This window comes from Rhyacophila brunnea, unplaced genomic scaffold (genome assembly GCF_057557595.1).
Source record: "Rhyacophila brunnea isolate RB1 unplaced genomic scaffold, BYU_Rbru_1.0 scaffold_7, whole genome shotgun sequence".
Taxonomy (NCBI): Eukaryota; Metazoa; Arthropoda; class Insecta; order Trichoptera; family Rhyacophilidae; genus Rhyacophila; species Rhyacophila brunnea.
The window spans coordinates 2,269,531-2,295,439 of record NW_028233339.1 but is presented as its reverse complement, the minus strand read 5'-3'; the positions used below and the strand labels follow the sequence as shown (position 1 = coordinate 2,295,439).

General features: G+C 34.2%; 1 protein-coding gene across 3 annotated transcripts in view; it reads right to left on the bottom strand.

Annotated features, from left to right (window-relative positions):
* ssh (Protein phosphatase Slingshot) overlaps positions 1 to 25,909 on the bottom strand; it is a 405,463-nt gene that overhangs the window by 87,539 nt on the left and 292,015 nt on the right. Inside the window, exon 1 of one of the 3 annotated variants that reach the window (XM_085957905.1) lies at positions 10,024 to 10,808. The exons of the other annotated variants lie outside the window; for them this stretch is intronic. Coding sequence (XP_085814031.1) covers positions 10,024 to 10,091 — 68 coding nt within the window. The 5' untranslated portion in view covers positions 10,092 to 10,808. Of the gene's footprint in view, positions 1 to 10,023; positions 10,809 to 25,909 lie in introns of those variants that run through there. 3 annotated transcript variants of the gene reach the window in all.

The following is a 25,909-nucleotide window of genomic DNA, read 5'->3' as shown; positions in this document are numbered from 1 at the left end:
ACTTGAATGATATAACCTGGTAAGTTATACATAATTCGATAATTGTGAAAAAGCCACAAGACATTTTAATGTATTGGCAAATTCTTAAAAAATATAAAAATACTACTCAGTGACTTCTATTCAGAAACTCTGATTGTTAGGTTTTTTATTAACATAATAATATGGATGCAATAATATTTAATGACCATTACATAAAGGCTAGCATCGACGAACTACGAACAGCTGACTATAAAGAAGGCATCACACTTGTGGCGTGCCAAAACAGTAATTGACAATATGTACACATAAACTTCACGTGGGCGCTGCGTTTGTGGAGGAGAGACGCCACGTGTCCGGCTCGCTGACGTCTCGAGGAAATGGCTTGGGCGAGGCGTCGCGCGTTGCCACAGTGATGGAAACACCGCAGCGTCTATTCGCGGCTCGGCGGCCTTTTATCGCAAATGCGGAAAACTCGGCGATATAAATAAACGCGGCTGGCGAAAAGATTCCTAGTACGAGTAGAGGAAACAATACCATTTGGTGTTAATGGGATGCTGACACGTGTTGGCATTTGATCAGATCAAAGAATATCGTGTAAAATGTTAATAGTATGGTATATAATCAATCATCTACGGGAAATTGAGGCGACAAATGCTTGATTTGGGCATCGTCAGGAAAAGAATTATCACCATATTTTCTCCGATATATTCAAATAAACCACACGTAGTTTTTTTGGTCTGTTGCTATCGTGTCGATCTACCATTGCAGATTAAACTTAAAATAAATAATAATACTATCGATCGATGGTACTTGATGGCGAAAGGCGAAACGCGGGACGCACAAAACGACTCAAATGGAATAGTACAAAACTAAAATCTATTGGAATTTAACTTAAAATTACTAGATTTATTCAATAAGATTTGATTGGAAATTTTCAGTACCGTTTTGTCATGAATAAAAAATAATTTTAACGATTGATTATTAAGAAGAATAATAATTATTAGTCGGTGTATATAACATAATCGCGAATTTGCTATATAGGTATGGTTCATTTTTCAACCACACTTCTAATATGAGAAGAACTAGATGTTTCGAGGGTCCAATTTTTCTTCAAGATATTATCCCTATTAGAAAGGCAATGCGCACATTAATTTAAAAGACAATTAATATTACACACTATTTTCTTGTGAATTGAAACATAAGATATATTCTTGGGTTTTCACCGTGTCTCCTTCTCCCTTCTTTACTCGACGTTTCGGGCTCGTTGCAGAGGCCATTATCAAGAGATAAAGTCGAGTAAAGAAGGAAGAAGGAGACACGGTGAAAACCCAAGAATATACTACGATAAAAAACAACCGTGAAAGCCTCAAACATTATGAAACATAAGATTTTATAAGCACCTATCTCAAAGTTAGTTAAGTTCACTTATGGAATTATCATAATCTAACTCAATTTCTTTCAAAATCTTCCAAATATTAAACCCATCCCATTCCTATGAATAAAATGACTACATAATAATATACCATTATGTCCAATACCTAATGGAGAACTGAAAGTACAACGATTTTACATGCATAAACATATTATTATATAGGTACAATGGTACAAATACAAAATTGGTAAGTTTTTCGTGCCATCATTAACTAGGGAGTCAAAATATTGCTACGGCGTTAGCACCTGTGTACAGAGAAGTCTATAGATATGCGCGAAGTACGTGAAAGATGAACGCAAAGACGTGACATAATAACCTAGACACAAAATTCTGTCAGAAAAACATTGTAGGTTAACAAATACATTTTTACATACATGTAAATCGCCATGAAATACCGGCAAGTAAATGCCGTAACCAGTGGAGAGACAAGGGGTAATATAATTCTGCGATGTCCTCGAGTCTTGACTGTTCGATCTGAACACAATATTTACGCAGAGCTTTCGTGAATTCAAAATATTTTCACAATAATGCCGGGGCGCGGATTGTATATTTGGCATCGACAGAACGGGGCTCTGCGGACGCCTTCGCGAGAGAAGTTTGTTAAAACACAGAACAGAGCACATGACGGAGTCGGCGTCTATTAAAAGCGTTCGCTCTGTTTATAGAAAGATTATTTTTATCCTGCGGCGCTAATCGAACACACCTCGCACCAAAAATGGCATTGCGAATAAATTATGCACGCCTGTTTTACCCTTATCGGTGGGAAATAAGCACGCATCTGGCTGCACTGTAAGTAAATGGCAGTGATGTTTTTTACCGTTCTATAATATCCAGTCACGTTACAGGTGTTCCTAAATATTCTATATTTCAGTTAATACTAACTAAAGGGTTATCAAATTAGTACTAAGTATAGAATTTTAAAACGTCATAGCAGCCATTTATTTTTCTGTTTCCCACCAAAATTAACATTATTGGGTTCAGTGTTTGGAAAATCATCATGAAAATGTAGATAGTTGTACGGTTACGTGTAAATTGTACGTAAAACATTTCACCGTAACACAGTTCGCCGTGAGCTTATTTTATTATACTCAATATGAACATTAAATCAATTTTCATGGCTGATTTTGGCAAAATTCATGAATCCAATGCTGAAAACATAACCTAATGACATGACCCGGCTCACGGCTAGCTCAATAATGCTACCGGGCCGTCACTGAGGAGACTAGCGATGAATTAGGAGAGGTGGATCTCCTTTGTAGTATCACAACTTTTGAATTCCCGAATAAAACTCTCAGCTGGTGTGGTGCCGAATTTATCCAGGTACCAGAGTTCACGGTCACACAATAAGGTTAACTGTCATTGTTCCCGTAATTAAATCTCATTAAAGTATCAGTAAACTATTTATTTGTTCACTATAGGATCTCTGTGAAATCTTTCACAAATTCCCAAAAAGTCACACCTAATTCAGAGAATGTATACGCAGATATTCTTTGAATATTTTTATTTCATGAAATATTTCTTCGTAAGAAAAATATAAATTGTTCTTTAGTCACATAGTATTGGGTTTATAAAAAGAATAAAATTATTTTATTGTTGTTTATAAAGTTTATTTATGTTCACAGTGTATTTACAAATATTTATTTGTGTTTACAGACTTGTTTACAAAAGGTTTGCTTAATGTTTACAAATTTATTTACTAAAATTTGTTTTTATGTTTATGAATTTGTTTACTAAAATTTATTTTATGATTATGTTTACTTAATAAAGTTTCAAAAATTTATTTTATAATTCCGAAAAAGATTTGTAAAATTTATTATTACAGACTGAGTTTATTAATTTGTTTTTATAAAACAAATCCGATCACGTAATTTATCCCGATTACGTCACCTCGTATGAGTAACGAAAAATAAAATTACTCCGCGAGCGCGTCACTATCGACAGATACGTGGTATTCGTGCTACGTTTTAGCGGCCGACGTCACTACCGACAGATACGTGTTATTCGCGCTACGTTTTGCCCGTCGAAGGGGACTTACTGGTACGTATGAATCGCGAATGTACTGAGAACCGTGTCTCACAACTTGGCAGTGAGGACTGCTGCTTGTTGAAGATCGCCGGTGAAGAGTGTAGAAACTAATGATTTTACGGGAAAAGTGGTCGCCTTTTATACCCTTCGGATAGAGGTTTAACAGGAAACAGTCCGTAAGGGATAGCAGATGTATATCTTTCTCTCACGGGATAAATTTACATATATCTCCCGTTCCTGGCAACTTTCTAATAGAGATATCTTCTAATTAAATCGGGTTAAAATTACTCTACCTTATTTTCACAAAATAAAGTTTCAATAGGGGTGTTTCAAGCACCCTCTAGAACAAGTCCCTTAAATACGCGGTGGCGATGACGTAAGCAAAGTAGTTGATTTTATATGATTTTTCGTGTTCAAACGAAGGGGAAAGTTTCTAGCTTTCCATCGAGGTATCGGAATAAGTATTCGGGTACTAAATAAGGGAATGGCAGTCTTTAAATTTAAAATGTCAAAACGAAAGGTTGACACCCATGTACTAGTCCTTTCCACCACTCTCGGCCTTTTTAGGCCAATAGAATTTTACTAAGTTTTAATAAAACTGTTTGGAGCCGCAGAAACTTTCTCATTCGATATTTACCTTTCGGACGAACATTATTACGTGAAAATACCATAATATTATACTTAACATTTCAACTTAAATATATAAATGCTTAATCCTAACAAGATGTTAATTACAAGCGACTACAAATTTATTTAGTCTTTAATAGTGGCTTTTCCATAGTAATCTAAACGTAACCTTGAATCTATTTTTATCTGGCAACTCAACACAGCCGGGCCGTAAATTCTAGTCGAACAGAATTCAGTTAAAGTTCAAGGTCACACGTCAATTTGTGTTTTTAGTTGTAGTGTTTGATTCTTTTATTTACCCAAGACGCGATTAAGATTTATTATTGTTTATGGGTAGAAACCCATCTATACCAGAATCTTAAGTTTTTCCAATAGTTACTTTTACAATATTCGTTATAGTCAGTAAGTTATAGCATTAACAAAATCTATAATTATAATTACGCGTCTATAAATATAGGTACGCGTTTACAGTATTTTTATAACGGTAGTTAGCTTCTATCTTGTATTGATAAAATTAGTATTAAAATTCTTTATTCACAATTATACAGTATATAAATTTATAAATATTCAATTTTCTTTTTCAATTTTCATACACTTCCATTATTGCTATAAAAGTTATTGAAGCATGTACTTGCTAAATTTTACGTAAACAATCTCTCCCATAACTTATTTTCTAAGTTTAATGGAGATTTCCCGGAAATTATTTCCAAATTAGATCGCGCCCAAATCTACGCGACGTGTCATCTCGAGGCCTGTGGTCACAGCGTTCCAATTACACTGGAGCACTCTTGATTTTCGGAGGCGAAAATTTTTTACGTAAAATTTTATTACATTTACAAAGAAAAGGTTAACAACATACATTTTACTTCCTAATACTAAACGATTACGCTAGTGGTTACCTGTTCATGGTCTTTTTGACCATTTCATTCTTGATTCTTCCATAGTTTAGAACCATGGGACTTATATATCCTGTCTGAACCGTGTCGTGAGGTTGTCGCAAGGCTATTGAGAAGTAGAATTGACTACAAGGCTAGATTTGTATAGTTATGTCGTTAAACCATACTCTGCCACAAACACTAACTGAAGGTCGGCGTTTCTGCTCGTGTCACTAACCCAACATAATCTAACAAATAATCCAGTATATCAGCCATTTTAAAAATCTGTTTGCTGCTGGCTTCTTGTAAAGTGTAAACCGACAAGAACCGTGTTTTATTTTATGTCAGTACTATACGACCCAGAGGTTGGACGGTCTTTAAAATACTGTCATATATTTCCGATACAACATTTCACGGTTAAGTGTGATATGGCGTACTGCATACGTACAAGTTTCCGGACATGAGTTTTACAGCGTATAAAAAGTATAAAAATTTATTATAACAATAATGAATCAATTCGAGATGTTATTTTAGCGGCGCTATTATACTTCATTTAAAATTTGTTAATTTTAAATTATATAATTAAACGATGTAATTTTTGATTATTGCGTATTCATACTCGACAAATCCATGATGAAAGTAGATGTATTAAAAATAGAAAAAATAGTTCATAATACACTGAATAAGGGCCCTTCATTTGAGCTGTAACAAAAGTTGACAGATATTAATGTGATGTGTCACACTGCCTTTAACATTAGAGATAGGTAGGGGGCCCGCCAAAGATCCTAGCCTGAGGGCCCGTTTCAGAATGTGGGGACCATGATTGTTTTACTTCCGTTTACTAAGCGGGATTTTCTATTTATGCTGCAACGAAGTCAAAGTGCAAGAACAGACTCGACGCCACACCAGATATTAGAATGCAACTTAACTTACCAATACTGTGCCTGATATCAAGAAGATATACAATTCAAGGACTCAAAATTATCAAAGTTATTACCTAAGTGCTTTATTTATTCATATGTTTATATTATAGTTGTATATTTAAAAATATGTAATTACTAAATGAATAATGTTTTTAATATCATTTTTTTTTTTAAATTTTTACTAGTAGGAATCGATCTAAAAAATTAGCTAAGTGTTAAAATTTCCGGGTTTGCAAAGTGTTCCATTGCAGAAAAAGTTTGGGAAGCCCTGCGAATAGCCCAATCCCACTTAATCTACCTCTATCATAGTGGTCGACAACCCTCAAAACTGTAACCAATATCCAGATCATGCGCAAGATCGAGGACATTTGCGCAACCTTGTGGTAGCTTTATGCTACTAGAGTACTAGACTGATTCGCGATAGGAGTGGTATTACAAGACCCATTATAATAAGTTGAGACAGTTGTGTCGATCAAAATATTATGTTGCTTAATATTTGTATACTCCTCTTTCCTCTCCTTTCGTCAACCACATTATAGGAGGATAAAAGTACAGAATTTTTTAGAGTTTGCGAAAATCTAAACGTTTGGCAGCTTCTTTGATAGTTTTTGGATAGATGATTTTAGTTTCAAATTCGACCGGCAGATAACTTCGTATGGTATGACTAAGTAAGTATGTTACAGACCCGCGATTTGAGCTTATTTTTATATTATTCTTATCGAGTGGTAAGCAGTACAATGAATGCAATGCTAGCAATGCGTTTGATAAAGATTTGATTTATCGCTTATTGTTTCAAACATCCTCCCAACGCTAACGAATATTGTCGTCGGAGAATGCCATACGTAATATCAATGTTTGTTTTATAATATACTTAATCAAAATAGCTTTACAATTCAGTTTAAATTCAACCATAGAGAAAGACGCATCGATTGCATTAACTGTATCAAACTACACTGTAGCAAGTTATTGTCTAAATTGTAATCTGATATATATATTATATTAATCAATATATATTCTAATAAATTCAGTTTAAATATAATGTTGTTTATATGAAAATGATCCCGCCGTTTCATAACAAATGGAAGGGAATTATTGCAATGTTTGTTAATAACCGTAAACTAGATAATGTAACCATGAAGTCATTCATGAATGCGATAAAGTGGCAACATTTAAAGTAAGTGCAATATTTCAAGAGCGGGGGGGGGGGGTAATAAATGCGTCTGCGAAAATAATGATCCAACTAAATGGTGGCGGACCTTGCTGCGTGATGGATCCATCTCTAAATTCTCAATGCCGAAAGCATAATAAATATTACGAGCTGAAATTGGCAAATTGTCAAGTGCAAATTTAGTGCGCGGTCATCGAATATTTATAATTACATCAACGATTAATACTATTACATCAAACCGAAAAAATACTATCGAACAGGCGTTTGGCAAAGATAATATAATATTTCCACAACGCACGGCATAATGTAAACGTAAACAAACAACTGCTGTATTTTAAACAATTTTATAAATACCAGGAAAACGGTTAACAAAATAACCATTTTCTTCGAATAGTAGATGATAAAATCAGGTAAGAAAGTAAAGTGGGTAACGTTCAAAGGGCAAACGTATCGTTACATAGTCTACAATCAATAATGTTAACAACCATTACCTACGTTTGTGGATTATATTACAAATATCACTGTATCACAACTCAAACATTGAGAACTACTCATTATTATCGTTATCAGTAAATTACACAATCTAGCTATCGCAAAATATTGGTTAGCATTATCCGAGTTAGGCAATACAATTTACGAAATGCATGTTGCATAATTATTTAAATATAATTTTGAAAGTCCTGTCAAACCTTCGAATGCTTATACAATTTTAATGGTTTCGTTGCTTACACAACAGGAATCACATTCAATCTACTCCAACTTCGGATTTCGAAAACACTGGATTTTTTTTAAAATGTTTACTTCTGCTTCTGACATTAACTTTCATATAATTCATGTAATAGTTTTTTGTTGAAGACGATACATCAGTGAAACGGCAAATAATTTTCAACTATAGGCGCGACGAAATTTTGGACTCGCTGGGATTCGGAGAGCGAACGTCGAGGTGTGCATACGTCAATTTGTTTCGTGATGGCGACGGGGGTATTGATTCTTAAATCGTGTAAAGATGACTAACAACGTTACCCATTTACTTGAAAAAGTAAACATGTCAATGAATATATTATTATTGTTATTAATAGAACAATACACAGAACATTAAATGGACGCATGTTGGATTTATATGACAAATTATATTTCGTTCGGCATGCGTCATTTGCACCCGCGACCCGCAATCCGCGCATCGCCTAGCCACGATCTAAAGACCATGCCTCAACTGAGGTATAGCCTTAATCGTTTGATTCGAACCAATTCTTTTGAAGTTTAAATGTCATGAATTCTGTTCTAATATTTTTTTTAAATAGATAAATTCATAAACTTTTTCTCGGAATTAACGGACATTTGTGAACAAAAAAGTATACCTAAATAGAAAATGGCTGATCTTTTCAAGAGATTCAGCATTAACGTGGTTAGATAATTTGTAAAACTAATTTATCGCTTGGTTTTCGCTACATATAAAATATTGAAATACAAATAATTCTTGATAAACCTTATCACATGCATGAAACGTATGATGTTGAATTTTAATGCATAAATAGTTAGGGAAAAATACATTTTTCATGAAAAAGATCTTTGCAATTAAATATTTCACTAGGTATATAACTATACGAAAATTACGATTTAACGTATTATACAATCATTCCGTATAGTGCGAAATTCATATCGACCGTTTCATATTTTACAAATCATTTGTTTTAAAAAAATACATTTCAGTTTTGAAGATATCTGAGATACCATAAGCGGATTTACCGATGTTCTGAGTGGGCACAGGAGGGCTGACAAGGGGCCTCAAAATTCAACAATTTCAAAAAATATTAAACGAACCCAACCTTAATCCTATAATGAATGACAATGTTGTTTTTATATTATTCAACCGTTTACCCCATGAAGTGCATTAAGTAAACTTTGCAGAATTTGATGCAGAGTTAATATATTTCTCAATATAATATTGTCAAATAACATCACGATTTATCGAATATTGAGAAAGATGCACCGCACCTATTGTTTATACAGAGTTTATAAAATACTTATTTTATGGTGTAAACTGTTTTGTATACCTATTATAATCTTGATTACTCAATTTGGCCCGAATAAAAAAAAATGATCTTAGTGTATTCAGTAATTAACTTAATAATTTTAATGAGGGGTGGGGGGGCAATCGGTGCAGCGAATAGGGCCTAATGGTGAAATTCGCCACTGGTAGCTCGTGTTCCCTTTTTTCATAATCGCATTTTGATACCCACGTGCAAATGTTACGTGATAGCGACATCAAAAACAAAATAATGTCAATCAACGTTGAATAATAATTGTAGATTACTTTTCAACAGCATAAATTAACCTTTCACCAATATCAGGATCCCGATTGAGAATAGGTACTAATCCCGAAAAGCATGGATTGAAAATTCTGTCCGGGAAGGCAATCGGTCAATAAACGTGTCTTTAGTACAGTGGAAAAATAAGCTTAATTAAAGAAAAAATGCTAAGAATATGCTAAAAAAGCTAATGACATTTGTAGTAATTATTCACGTGACGATGCTAATCTAAAGTAGGTACTTACACATACCTACTGTTTTTTTAATTTGTGTTTGGAATTAAGAGAATGGTCCTAATAGGTTGAGCAAGTGGCTAACATTTATTTCTCGTAGAAACAAAATCTGGAAAAAAAATACATCCATATCATGATTATTATACGATCGGACATGGTCAAAAATAATCCTCAAGTACCTATGCATACTATGATTATCCAGATTGTACACAATGATCATCAGTTTAATCTGATAAATAATAAGAACAATACATGATTTAAAATATAAAACAATGGAAAAAAGTAATCCTATTTATATATAGATGTTGTATTACCGTGGCCGTATTATAATGTATTATTATGCAGGTAATAAAAATTACAACTCGTTCAGTGCGAAACGGCTTCGATGACATTCACGAATAGGTTAGTAAAGGCAGTTTAAAATATTCTAAAGGTAAGTGCCGAGAACCCACCTGTCGCGTGCGAGGAAGGGGTGGCGCCCCTTCGACGCTCGCTGGGCCGGCGGCAATGAGGCTGGCATCGCCTGCACGCCGCAGTACACGCCGATGGATAGCGTGGTTGCAATTATACACCACACTTAGGAAAAAAAAACTGGTGAGTAAGTTAAGTATGCCTACCACCCCACAGTATTAATTGCACAACGGTGTCATTGTGTAATTAGTGAACTTTGCAATATTTTATTTTAAACTCGTCAACGAAAATGTTGGTTGCACTCTATATCAACACACTACACCGAACTAATCTCCATTATGTAAGGTTGTTCTGATGTTACCTATTTCATTAATTTATACAAAAGGCACGATTTTTAAATGACTCGAATAATATTAAATGAGTCAGTATATCCAATTTAGCATGACAGGCACTATATAGATGCAGCATACTATACGTACGTCAGCTATATTTTAACTTCACTGATAACTTGTGATGCATTGAAATCCAACAATATAATTTGTTTCAAAGCAAGATGTTGTCACACTTCAATTTTATTATAAAACGATGTCATAATATAATATTAAAATGTATAAAAATAATAATACATTTACACGAACTGAATTTCCACAACATTATGCAACGAAAGCAACACTGCACTTGACCGAAATAGTAAGTATAAACAACTATCAATTTGACTTAGCGAACTTTTCTTGAGAACACAGTTTATGTTATTTATGACGGATTATTAACTAACAAGCACAAAGATCAATTAACATATTATTTATTTTAAATCACTGTCGATAAATAACAAAACGAAACTATTTAAATTCACCGAAATGTTGTGCGATAATATGAATAAATTTACGCGCGATGGCAACATAAGCCACCCGTGACCGACCGCAGTGGGCGATCGCGCCGGACTGGGCAGTGGAGTCGTCGGAAAGCGACGTCGACCGGGCGGTCGCAGCGACGCTAGCGAGCGGCGTCGTGAATTGTACGCGAGGCGGTCGGGTGGGGGGGGGAGAATAGAGCGACGTCACCGCGACCACTGCCCGTTGGTGAACTGGCAATATAAGCTTCGGATTTTTATGAAAGCACCTTGACATGTTGGGCAAGGTGTGGATTCACGAAGATAATTTTTCCGTGACAGATGTGTTTTGTGAATGTTGGAATTTATCGTTTTACCTTCGGCTGATATATATATAACGCATAAATAAATCATCGTTTTCATTTTAGAACAGGGGAGGGCAAACTGCGGCCCGCGGGCCGCATGTGGCCCGCCGGGTATTTTTTCGCGGCCCGCCATCGATAATTGTACTTGTGATTACGAATAACTTTTTTATAATTTTTAAAAAAATATTGATAATAGATCATAATTTGAAGAATTTGTTGTTTCGTAAATGTATTATCTCAGTACGTATTCCTTGCGTCTCGTCTCACACTATGTAGCCACGATTTTCTACGTTGAACATCGATTTCAATAGATATTGATAGTGTACCGACAGAGCTACAACTTGAGATTATTAATCTGCAGTGTGACACTGATTTAAGAGAATTGCATCGTCGTGAAGAAATCTCCAAATTTTACAATGCCCTTAATTCAGACAAATTCGACCAACTTAAAGAGTAGGTATGCAAGAAAAATGTTCGTTATTTTTGGATCAACCTATATATGTGAACAAACATTTTCGATCATGAACCTCAATAAAAAATCTTTACGATCAAATATCTCCGATGCCCATTTACTAGCAGTTTTGAGAATATCAACTACAAAATTCACCTAAATTTAAAAAAATGTTCAAAAATGTACAACAGTTTCATTCTTCTCATTATTTTTTTTGTATTGTCTATTTTTCGTGATAATAAATAGTGTATATCTAAAAATGGTATTTTACTTGCGGCCCGCCGCTCATTTTGAATTCTTGAATTTGGCCCTCCATCCAAAAAGTTTGCCCGCCCCTGTTTTAGAACAACCATTTTATATGTCAATAGACTTTTAGAAGGACACATTTAATTTACTTGAATTTGAACGTTATATTGATTCAAATAAAACACAATACCTACTATTTTTTTACCTGTCTGACACTAATAAGATCAAATGGGCCTCCACAGAGTGGAGGTTTTGTATTAGCTGATTTTGTTTTTACGAGAAATGGATGTTATGCCAATCGCTCGACGTATTGGTCCATACTTTCACTCATACACAAATTGAAAACAATATAATATGTACTTGCCATTGCCAGGATTCGAACCTGCGGCCATCGTGGGCGTGCTATCACTACTACCCATGTATGAATATTAATGAACAGGACCAGTTTCTCCCGCATACGCACTGCTATCTAGTATACTGAGTACACCTTTACTAATGATAACACAAAAATAAATAAGCAATATAGACAGCGAATTAAACACAATATTCCAAGAATACTTAGGTCACACTCGAATCGTTCTGTGATCGCCATTAAATGTTTTTAAAAGTTTACATGGATTCATCTAGTTACATTCCAAATCCATTGATAGTATCGGTCACACTCGAATCGTTCTGTGATCGCCATTAAATGTTTTAAAAATGTTTACATGGATTCATCTAGGTACATTCCAAATCCATTGATAGCTGATTATTATAGCTGACCATTAAACGAGTAGATCTTCGAATATACATATTTAAAAAGATTAGCCCTAGAGTGCATCCGGATATTTTAAAAAACCTTTCAATTCTCATTCGTTATTTATTGCTATAAGTTATTTTTTAAATTAAATAGAATGATATAGTTTAAAAAAAACATGTGACAAAGTATTTCAATAAAAACGCCAACTAGATAATAATGAAACTGGAAGGCCAGCGTGCGACGTGCGAATTTCCCCCTTTCATTTCCTAAATATGAGATTTATCATTCGCCGCTCAACCATTGCAGGGACAAGCTAGCCTTCGCGATTTCAATAAACAATATGGAAATGGAATGTAAACACAATTAAAATTTATCACACTGGATTATCTGTCGTTCATATTCATATATCCAAGTATTATTTGGAAAATTTGCAGGATAGAATTTGATAACCACAAAACATTTTTTGATTATTATGAAAAAGTCAGACAAAATAATAACATTCAATAGATAACTTGTAGTTTAGCACGGATTAATCTTTTATTACTTGCCTACATTTCTTTCTAAAAAAGTTGATGGAGTGATTAATTATGACGCTGTTGCTTTTAAATGTAAAATCTTGATAGAAAGCCAAAAATACATACAATATCTATAATGTAACTTAAGTCAGGATCTGTTTCGTAGGTTCAAACCAGAACTCAGAAATAATGGGAACTGAAATATCTAACGGGTAAGGAGAAGCAGGCAAGCGATCTCGAGTAAAGCGTCTATTAGCTAGCTTATTATAAGCTAACAAGCAGGTTGTAAACACTCTAACGAGACAAGTTGAAAGCCAGTCGACTTTACACGCTAAACGCCGGCGCATGGGCCTTCTGCGTCTGCGCAGTAGAGCGCAGTAGAGCGCAGTAGCAACCTCCCGGTAAAAAACGAACTACGTTCTGTCAAAATAGTCGCTGGCTTGTGGCTTCTCAGCAAATGGAAAGTTTTGTGTGTAATCATCAAATCGCAGTAGCTGAATCGCCCGCGTTTAAATTCGCCAACAAACAGCTCGTAAAGAAGCTCAATGTAATTGACGCTTAAGGAAGAATACGGGATAAATTTAAACACGTGTCAAGAATACGTCATAAGTCGAATAGTGACAACTGTTCTCGGTTTATGCATTGACGCTCATTTAATATTGGTGTATTACACACACTATCGCACGTCTATAATGCGTGGTTCATGTTCTTAGGACACTCACACATTCAAAACCCTTCGTCAAGTTTTGCTGTATTGGTATTATAGCCTATCGGAATTCTATTTATTATCTCTTCTATCATTCAAACGAATATTTTTAACCGGAAGCTGTTTAGACCTTACCTGAGGTAAATAGTAGGTACTTCTGGCCTTCCTAAAAATATGTCAATTCAGTACTATCTACTACAAAATATGTATTATTTCACCTCATTAACCTTGTAATCATATCATCATCAGCCGGGATCAATCCACTGCTGGATGAAGGCCTCCCCAAACTTCTTCCAACTCTCTCGGTCCTGTATCTTTCGCTGTCACGTATTTCCGACGAACTTTACCAATTCGTCAATCCAGAGGCTTTTAGGGCGACCCTGCGGCCGTTTCGTGCCCCTTGGGTACCGCTGGATGAGGGCATTTGTCCAGCGGCCGTCCTTTCGGCGAGAAATGTGGCCCGCCTATCTCCATTTCCTATCGTAAGCATATACCTACCTATATTGTACTATAAATATATTGATTATAATATTAATCTTAAAAAGATAATCTATGCCGCCACGGAAGGATTTATGTATGCGATATACAATAATCATGACTTGAATAATCATCAGTTTCAACTTATTACATTTTAATATTAACGAGGATTGTGGTCTTCATGAACAGCCCAACAGAAAAAATCTATTCATGCTGACTCTTTTGGGAGAAGTTAGTGCACTGGATTCCCATTGACCTTTGCAATGCAGTACATATCCCATCAGTCGAACCTACAATATGTACTAACACCTGGTCCCTAAGACCGAAGATAATCCGGTAACCAGCCGCATCAAAATTCGTTGCAATTGCTAATTACACTGCTTTTTAGTGTCCCTCTGCTGATAGTTAAAACACCGTCAGGATAGCCAATTTATTATTTCATCAAAATTAGTAAGATTTACAATCACTTATTGGGTTAATCATTTGTGACCCTTAGATAAAATAAAACGTGATAAAATTACTGCATATTAACTATTAAGATTGGCGAGGTCAAGTTAAGCTAGGTCAGCAAAAAATATAAACAAACAAAAATGCATATCACAAAGTGCAGCAAAATCAGGGTGGTCGCGATAATACGACACCATGTGCACAATAGCATTATTGTTTATTATAAATACCCATTCCAGATTAGGCACTGGGAATATGAGATTGTGATTCAAGAGACTTGAACAAACTGCTTTAATATAATATTTATTGATAATGTATCAACAAAACAGTGTAGCTATTAGTAAAATAAGATATATTAGCAAGAGAATACCAAAATGCAACAAATTAAAAAAGTCTTGTACAATTCTGTTTCTTTTACAATATTTATTACTGATAACGACAATATATCTGAATAACAATATAATATGCACATTATGTAGGTACGTTGAACCAATGACATTAATATGGACGAAGCATCTAGAAAATAAAATGACACTCACTTTGTGTCGGGTCTGCCGGATGGCGAAATTCATATTTTAATATCGGTATCCTACGCTCAAATGAACATTCTGCTTGCAAGCGGTCTGGCGACACCGCTGGGTCTGCCCATACAAAATTTCTGACTGTCAGGTTTCGACTCTACCGTTATTATTGTGTTACAAAATGCCAATGTGCCTAGTTAAAAATTGTAAAAAAAAATATACTAAACACTCCAAGAAAGATGGGATATCACTTTTCATGTGTTAGTTTTATTTATTATTTATAAAATGCCATTTTAAGATAATGTTTATTCAATGCAATTGAATGACAGAAACCATTGGACAGTCGCCTGTGATGCGCTGGCTCACTTGCGTCTAATCTCCGAGAAGTCGTAAGTAACCGAGAATCTGTTTCTAACGCAATGAGTCATGACACTAATACGCCATTACAATAAAAGTTATATTACTATAAATTCTCGAAACTTGTATCGCATAATGGAAATGGATACGTCATATGGTCACGTGACATCTACCTATACATCTGTGAATGACTTTCATGCACAATTTCTCTTGCGCGCCGGCATGAAGTGAGTTGTCCATTTAATATGTCATTGCGTTGAACAGAGTAGTGCCTTCCCGAATAGCACGTTGCTTTATGCAATTTGAGAGTTTACATGCGAAACTATAATTTGATGTAGGTATATTATGTAAATTATTATGTGTATTAAAAAAGTATCTACGTACGTTTAATTAATATACCTTCAAAAAACCTGACATTTTGCTGCCGCGATTGATTCAGTTGACCGATTATGGATTATACCTTAAGAGCGGCATGCAGAATCAAAGATTTCGATCCTAAGGATAAGTCGCTGAAAAGCATGACTTAACCATAGACTACTTTTGTTATGAACACGCCCCCTTCTGTATTACGCATGAGTGCAGGACCGTAACAAAAATATCGATATTTTGAAGTATCAATACTATATGAAAGATACATCGATATTTTGCTATTGATAATTTCTTTCCATAACGATGGATATTATATAATAAAATTATAAATAATCCTTCCCTAAGCCTTTCGGCATCTTCGGGCACTATGCACACTCACCAATGGTAAATACAATTGACACACCGACCCAGATCGTATAAAAATGACCCATTCACTGCGTCCAACGCAACTGGTGCATTGCCCATCAGGCGGCCATTAGATATAATTAGTATGTTATTTAAATGTGATAATTAAATATTAATTAAATGGTCCGCAGTGAATGGGGAATGCGGACCTTTTAATATAAAGATATATAAAAAAATACACAAAACCACTAAATCCTTAAATTGAACAGTTAGCACTTAAATGAATATCCTTAATTTTACCTCACCATTTGAATGCTGTATTTCGAAAACGTTGCTTGACACATTTTAAAAAACAGTGACATTAGTTGCATTAGGCTCTAACATTGCTAATTCATTTATTATTTAGTAGGTGGGTACGTGGCATTTCTAATCAGCTAATTTTATTAAAACCCCAACAAATTACCTAGTTCCATTGTTTACGAGTAATGACAATTCATTTTATACTTGCTTCTTTACTTAGTAGGTAATAATATTTTTACGTTGTTTTATCGTATTAATTTGTCATATAAACGACAATTTACTGAATTCATTGTCGTTGTGTATTTTGCATTGGTAAATGCGCAGTGTCAGCGAGAAGAAAAAAGCACTTAAATGGAATAGTAGGTGATTAGCTACTAAGCTAGGACGTATTTTTTGGTGAATGTGTCAATTTTACCTTTGGCAAAATGATGATGTTGGATTAGCACACATATAATAATTGTATGATAATGTTTCAACTTAAAGGCGATTGCAACATAATTACTTGATTACAAACATGATCATAAAACAAAACACAACAACGTGAGCCGAATATTATGCAGTCACGATAACTACGTTAGACAAAATCGAGAGTGTTGGAGACTTGCATTGAATGTAGCGTGTTTGTAAATATTGTCTGTGAAGATAGCATTTGGCACAATACGACAGAGCAATCCTCGAATGCTTTATGTTTATTAGGCGCAGAGATATTGCAACGGCACGACGTCGGTGTCGCAGGCAAACCAACAAGTTATATCCTTCACCTTTCGACGCTTCGAAAGATCAAATAATAATGCTTCAGCGAATCGTGAAACAATTATCGCTTGTACTTGCTAAAAAACGAAAATGAGCATCATGCAACCGCAGCCATTATTGCAAATTGGATTTTCAAAAGAGCAAAATGAAATATTTCAAAACCACGAGCGGTGCCGTAAGACGAGAGAGAACACGATTCCCTCGCGAAAGACTGCCTTTTAAATTGACAAATAATAATTCGCAGAGAAAATACAATGGCGACATTTTTTATTGTCATTTAACGACTTGATGCTGATGGATGAAGAAAACACGATGTACCGTGGGTAATTTTACAATAAAACAATAATGTAACCGTTGCGAAATCTAATTTAGGCAAAATACATCCGTCGATATCTAATTATATTTCAATTTGGCAAAAATGCAACTATAAAAAAATACATTTACAAAAAGAAAATCTGCGAAAAAAAACGTATCTTGTTGCCCCCACCGTAATATAAATAATCAATCATTATTATTTAACGTTGAATAAGATTTTCAATTGATATGCCATTTAATTATTCGAATAAATGTTGAATAGGCCTCTGAATGAATGGCATAGGGCAGGTATGCAATCAACATTATGAATGAGTTTTTGTAACTACATACATGAAAAAACCCAGGAAGATTATTATATTAAGTAAAAACCAATGGTAAAGTGTGTTATGTCATGAAAGGCGTGACGAATAACCTACAATCTGATGTGATTATACCAAACAACACAAATTTAAACGCATGCAATTTAAAGACATGATTCCTAAATCGTTTGAAATAATCTGTGGTAAATATAGAACGCAACACCTATTGTAGATTGTTTTAATTAATTCCCATTGGTCATGCAATATGGGTGAAATATGAAATTTAATAACATTATGTGAAGACATAGTGGATACAAGTATACAAAACTACAATATATAATAACTACGTACTTATATAGTTCGATAAATGCTAGTATTCTCTATTTCCTTATATGTCGCACAGTTGTGCACTCTCACCAAGCATTGGGTAATAAAATAAAGGCTCTCATGATGTTAGTTTACCGAAGAATTATTAGGACAACATTAAAAAAAAAAATCTTGGACAACACGCGAGATGACAAAGATTTTAGTGAATCGTATAGGGAAAGCTAGAGGGCAGAATTGAACCAGGAAGAAGACGCAGTTTTTTTGATGAAGAATCTACCTTGATGGTTTGACCAATGAACAGTCACTTTTCATAACCGCATTATTAAAACAGTGATCTTCAAACATGGTTTAGGAAATAACACATAAAGATAAACCACTTGAAACTATACCTGAACATAAAGGAAATACAATTGACCTTTTTACAAAAACGCAATTATGAACCACTTATATTTTGGTCATATTATTACCAAAATTCATTTTCAATCAAATCCGTGTACCTCACTTATTGTAAAAATCTTCATTTAAATTGTCATATTATTTCTCACTCTGGGGTTTATAAATAAAACAAATTCGTTTATGCTGTTCTCATCGCAATAACAATGGGTAGGATGCACTACGAAGGAATCGAGCCCTATATGTCACAGCGATAGATTTTATTACATCAAAAACTAATAAAAATGAACTAATAAAAGACACAAGACGTATAGTAACATAATAATATCGACATGGAATAGAACTAACGGTTGTTGTCGATTTCAAACCTTTTAATCAAGCAGTTAAAAAACCAAAATAATATAGCCATACTACAATGTAATATTAAAATAGACATGAAACAATAAACAACCATAAAAACAGTTATGTGTTTATTCTTCAAGTATGTATTCATATAAACAACTAAACGTAGTACCTACCTACATAGTTGGACAAACAACAAATTATATTATTTTTGAATTTTTAATTTAAATTTTTTTAGACGTACGCTGTAATCATGGGCCTCACAAGGGGGCTGACAGGGCTCGAGCCTGGGGGCCCGGTGTGACGGGTCAACCAATTTAGTGAGATAAACACGCACTATGCATTTGCTCTAATAGCAGTGGATGTGCGATACAATTTAATATGGTATCATTATTGATATAATTAAATGATAATTCATGTGTAAAATTGTATTTTATTTTATAATGTAATTATGTTTACTGTACATATTTCCAAACTTTAAAAAAATCCAGTATGGCGAAGGGTTGCATGTTACTTGGCTACCATAAAAAGGGGATCACGATATCTTACTTACTTCATAATATGATGCCGAATGCTAAAAGCTCAATAATTAAAGTGGATGTGTTTAGAAATACAAAAAAATCGCTAAAAATACATTTGGGGAACACTACTGTAGAACATTACACTTTACACTGCCCTTAACCTTAGTGATAGGTTGGGGGACAGCCAAACATCGTGGCCTGGGAGCCTGCTTTATGATGTGGAGGCCATGGATTTAATTGTTCACCGTTCAAACGTTTCAATCAATCCCTGATTGATCAACCTAATAACTATCTGCACATGATACGTAAAGATGCAATGGCAAATAGGTAGACTCTTCTGGTATCAATATTCAAATAATTTCTTATTTATGTAATAATATCGAACTTAACGGTTATTTCTATAACAGTTAACCGTTAATCTGCTGTTGAATGAATAAAAGATATCACATCCACAATAATTCATTTTGTCGCAAAGGTGAATGCCTTCGACAGACAGTACAAAGTTTGCACATAGTGTTACATTAATAACAATCTGTGCCCATTTATTACGTTTTATACACATTGAATAACGCGACAAGTGACAAACTAACTCAATGGCTATTGTAGTGTATGCCAAAGTGTCGTCTTCCTTCGCGCATTCAGTATGTATTGGAAGCATAACAATATTGTATCATACAAAGCGAAGATTGATAGCGATATAATTTGCATGCTCGGTAGTGCGTAATACTTAACTCGCGTATAGAGTTCGCACGATGGCCAAAACCATTTCACTGGCCAAAATCTAAATAACCATTTTTTTAAATTTGAAATTGATATAGGTACATTTAAACTTAAAAGAAACCAAACATCATGTACTGTCACATGCTGGTATGGCGACAAATTTAGTCGATGGTTTCGTCATTCCGCAGAATAGTTTGAATGATCACTGTATAAATGCAATGATGGAGAGTGCCAACTCTAATGTATTAGAGTATTTTGAATTGTTATTCATTATTGATGTTGATTTCAATTAATTTTAACAGTTTCTATGTGTGCGTACGATATTGGATCCATAGATAACATTTTGAACAAAACCCAATCTACAGACCATAGATATTTTATTTTTACAAATTGTTGAAGCATCGCCTGTCTACATACTCAGTAGTCAGTGGTAGATACTTTTAGGATATATCCATCGGATATGCAAATAGTTGAAGGGACTCTCTGATTGATTGTGAATGAAAGAGAGCAACATCCTCGCGCATGGCATATCATTTTGTAAGATGGAATCTATGGGTGTACATTTTGGCTGTATACACAATCAACGAATAAGTCGGTTCGATGTATTCGAAAATCATATTTCAGTTGTTTTCAGGGGAATGGGACAACTGGACGCCCGGATAATAAGCCGCCGCACTGTCGTAGACACGTAAACAAAACGTAGACGATGAATTTTAATCAGTTTCTATCTACTACTTTGTAGTTTTAATTCATTTTGCTCTTAACATAATGTTTTTTATTGCGGATTGAGAATTAGGTACCATGCCTAAGGCTTTATATGAATATAAAAAACTCTTTTTTCGTTGGAACGTATATATACACGATTAAATCATTATTTACGTGTGCATATTTAAATTCTCAATAACTATTAAATCATAATATAATAATTTAAATATAAATAATAATATAACATATTTTTTTAAAGTACGTATAAGTAGGTACCTAACGTCTATTTATTTTCGAATTGCGAGGCGTCCAGTTGTCCAGGCGCCAAATCGTCCTAGACCCGTTTCAGCCGGGTAAATTTTGTATTGGGAGTGAACACTGTAAAGATTTTCAAGTGTCGATAGCTTGCAACATAAATTACCAATGGAATATAAGAAACAAAAGAGGAAATAGACACAAGTGAATTTCATGCTTATCGCTCACGCAATCCACGGAAAGCAAGCGCTGCAATAGTTATAGTTGGCGGTACGAAGCCCGGCGGGTCGTAAGTCCGTTCATATGATCCAATATCCATTTGGTCTGACATAAAATTTTGCTGGAGACTCATCGGATTTGTGCCATCAAACTACATTAACAACAATGTTGTGTTCTCGGCTTCCGCGAAGGTGGTACATCAAAATCGTGACGATTGAGGAGATTATGCGAAGACATCTTCTCATTCTCCTCTATGCAATGCAATATAACATTTCGAAATTTAATACTAGCTAAACTTTTAATAATAAAACCTAGGGCCAAAGACGTTGAAAAAGACCTTCTTCTAGAGATGGAGGCCAAATGTATGAAATTTAAGCAAAAAAGGACCACTGATTAAGTTAGCTAAAAGTGACTTTACATTGCCGGTTCATTTACAGAGAACTTCACACTATTGTTATGACATTATTTGATAATTTTCAGGGCGTGTAAAAAGACAATCCGTCACGATGAGTAGCTAAGCAGCTGCTTATACCAACTGAGTGATATAGAGCGACATATAATGCCAACTGAGCGATGTTAAGATTTGTGGACTTTACCAACATGACTATTTAACTTTAACTAATAGACTAACAGGAATAATAAAAAAACTGAAAGTAATTTATGAAACAATTCACGCGAACAACACATACATACGATTACACCCGTATTGTAAAAAACAGATAGGTACACAATGTCAAAACCAGAATCCGTACTACTGCGTGTCCTAAGGCTGTAGGCACCTTTGCCGAACAAGTCAGCACGTGCTTACAGCGATGTATTTTTTTGTAAATATATAGTTTTTTAATTTAATAAAACGCAATTTGTTTTTGTAGTACTTATTCCACTTTTAATCAATAAATTAGGACCGGTTTTTTCCGCCTCAGGACATTTTCAACTGAATACATTTTTTTAAAACAATATTTATCAAACAAAATTCAAAGCGACAGAAATAATATAAGAATAGGTACTTACATGAATTATCCGTCCAATTATACCTTCCCAATAATAAATTAATTTAAAATTAATAAGGTTGGACATTAATATTTCATACTACATCAGGGGCACTAAACAAATTATTTTAACATATTAACAAAACACAAAATATGAAACAATCAAGAGTGCCCCTGATGTAGTATGAAATATTAAGGGGGGACATGCTCGCCGTAGGTCAAAATTGAGTTTTTATTGTATTTTCAAACCATGATCCTGGACACTCCTTAAACGTTGTAGATAATCTATTTATATAATTTTGAAGCCTTATTATCCTTTATATTTATTTTAAACATTTGATGACTGCATTAAGTATTTTTGTTACATAAAATAGTATTCTTTTAAACCTCTCGCTCTAATGTTTTAGAATATAGTCATATTTCGGTACATGAATGTGCAGTGGTGTAACGATTTTTTAGATTTATTAATTTTTAAACGCATTTATAAAACCATTAGTATAATTTATGACGAGATAATTTTAGTAAAATATTCACGATAAAAAAATATATTGATAATCTCTGTGATCCCAAATTTGACAAGAATTAGGTATTTTATTATTCAAAAATCGGCAAGATTAACACATTTGAAGATGATTCTAAAGATACTTATTATAAGCTATGTTTTTGACCATTCAAGTGTGATAAACATCTTATGAATAATGATTGCTTTATAATAATTATTGACCTAAGAATAAGGTAGTGTTTTTTTTTAAATACGCCATTTCTTTTGTCATTCCCCAGTAGTTAAGCTACAACATACGGCCGTAGCCATACATTGACAAACTATAATTAAAGTAGGAAGTAAAATTATGTTAACGCGCGTGTTTGAACATGTACCTAACCGAAAAAAATTTTTTTTTTTAAACGGTACATGTTCAAACATTTGGATGGATTTTTTTTGATAAATATTGTTTTAAAAAAAATGTATTCATTTGAAAATGTCCCTCTGAGGCGGACGAAACCGGTCCTAATTTATTGATTAAAAGTGGAATAAGTACTACAAAAAAATTGCGTTTTATTAAATTAAACAACAATACAATGCAGTTCCACCATGAATTGACAGCTGACAAAATAAAAGAAAGTAAATATATAGGTAAGTACGTTCATTTCGAGGCGCACTAGATATATACCAAATGGTCTCGTGGTTAAAACGCCCAACTATCTTGATGGTAGAATTTTCTAGCTTATCAATTGGATTTTTTTAAATATTGAAAATTTATTTTAATGCCTGTTGTCTAAAGGGTAACATTATAATATTTTTTGTTCAGTAAAATACTGAATATAAACAATTTCAGTTATCTACCACAGCCTACCAACCTTTAACAGGCACCCTCCGCCACCGATATATGATTTGATATGACACAGATTAATAAATTAAAAACATATGAAACGCAGTGTACAGTCTAAAATAGAGAATATAACAGATGAAACGAAATTCATCTATATCGCCAAATAGAATCCAAAATTTGTGTTTATATTCGCCACATTACTCAGTTCGAAGTTTCGTTCAGGTCTAAATTAGGAATTTAATTAATTTATAGAGCAAGCCAATTTTCATTGTATGACATTTCGTCAGCATATGGACAAAAATAGCCAAACTCTTGTGTTTGACATCAAAGAACTACCTAGCGTCCTAGCTCGACCTTTATAGAATCCACGTAACAAAAATAACATGAACCGATGTAGTTTTACACTATTTTATTCAAACGTGTAAGGACCAAACTAGTATTGTAATAAAATATTCAACTTACTGGCAGCGATAGTATAAAATGGAACTGAATACGAAAAGTATACCCTTCTGGAAACGACAACATACCTGTAAAAAAAAATAGAAAACCATTAGAATTTATTACAGAATACAAACTATCTATATACTGTTTAGAAAAATTTCTGTTAATTTTAACAAGCTATTACGATAATTGGTTGTTAGTGATTGAGTACTTGCACTGGCAAAAAGCAACATATTATTTTCTCAAACGCAGATTCGAACCAGCATACGCGGCTTCAAAAGACGGGCATTCTGCCACTTGTGGGAGTTTTTTGGTGATCCAATATATTTAAAAGCTTTGATTACAAAGACGAAGTTAAGTGATGGTATTGTGGCGTTATGCCAAAATTTATTGTGAGGTCACAGCGTATGAAGGTCATAAATTTAAATAAAAGCAATCGCGAAAATTGTGGATTTTTCCATACTCGTTTGTGGATGTTTTTTTTTTTCAAATATAACATACCCACTTACACATATTACAGAAAGAAATAAACGAAACAGTCATTGCACTGAGCACGTTAATAGTTTATTGTAGCAAGTATACTATCTTAATTTCTGTGGCAGAATCGATACCACGTGATTATTTAACGTTTAAAATGATACATAAAAATAACACCTTCCAGGCAATTGCCACGTATAGAGTGACTTCATTTGTTATTCCACCGTTAATTAATGCGAAATTAGTGATACCTTTAAATACTTGAAATTAGTGTTTGTGTAATCGTAGCTAATATTTGTATGAACATTGTTGATTATCATCGCACTTCGGATAAATGAGAAACATTATACATGTACAAAAATTAATTTAAACATGTTATTCAGAACCTACACGTAATTTGAACATGTTCAACCAAATTGCCACACGTTACTTGGCGTTATTCTATGGTATGGAAGTATGGACGCTAAACCAAGAGATGTCACGGAGACTTGGAAGCTTTCGAGATGTGGCTGTATAGACGCATCCTCAAAATTCCTTGGACTGACCGGGTGACAAATGTTGAAGTTCTCAATCGAATGGGGAAGGACCGAGAAGTTCTACGTAGTATCAAAACCAGGAAACTACAATACCTCGGCCACATTATCACTCATTATGAGAGGACAAAAATACAGCATTCCCCAACTTGTCATTCAAGGAAAGATCAATGGGAAGCGTAGCAGAGGACGGCGCCGCATTTCGTGGCTTAAGAACCTCCGTGATTGGTACGAGTGCAGCTCCACCGAACTGTTCCGGGTAGCAGACGACAAATATAAGATCGCCTTGATGGTGGCCGATCTCCGCTAGGGGATGGCACAATAAGAAGAAGACTTGGCGTTAGTAAAAACAGCATGTATAGGTATTATTACATATAAATTATAACAAACGGATCACAGTTTAAGTGTGTATTGCTGTTCCTTTTGATTTGTTATAATTATTTATCTCCCGTTAGAGGTTTTTTTTTAATTTATAACTTAGAAACACTTTGGGCCCACGTTGGTCGCCAGTTATAGTATGTTTTAGTTATAACATAGAAATACTTCTAGTTTGAGTATTTATACAGAGTTCACAGAGATTAATCAACAATAACATAGAATACCTTAAATTAAACGGTACACCAAAATAGATTAACAAGATAAG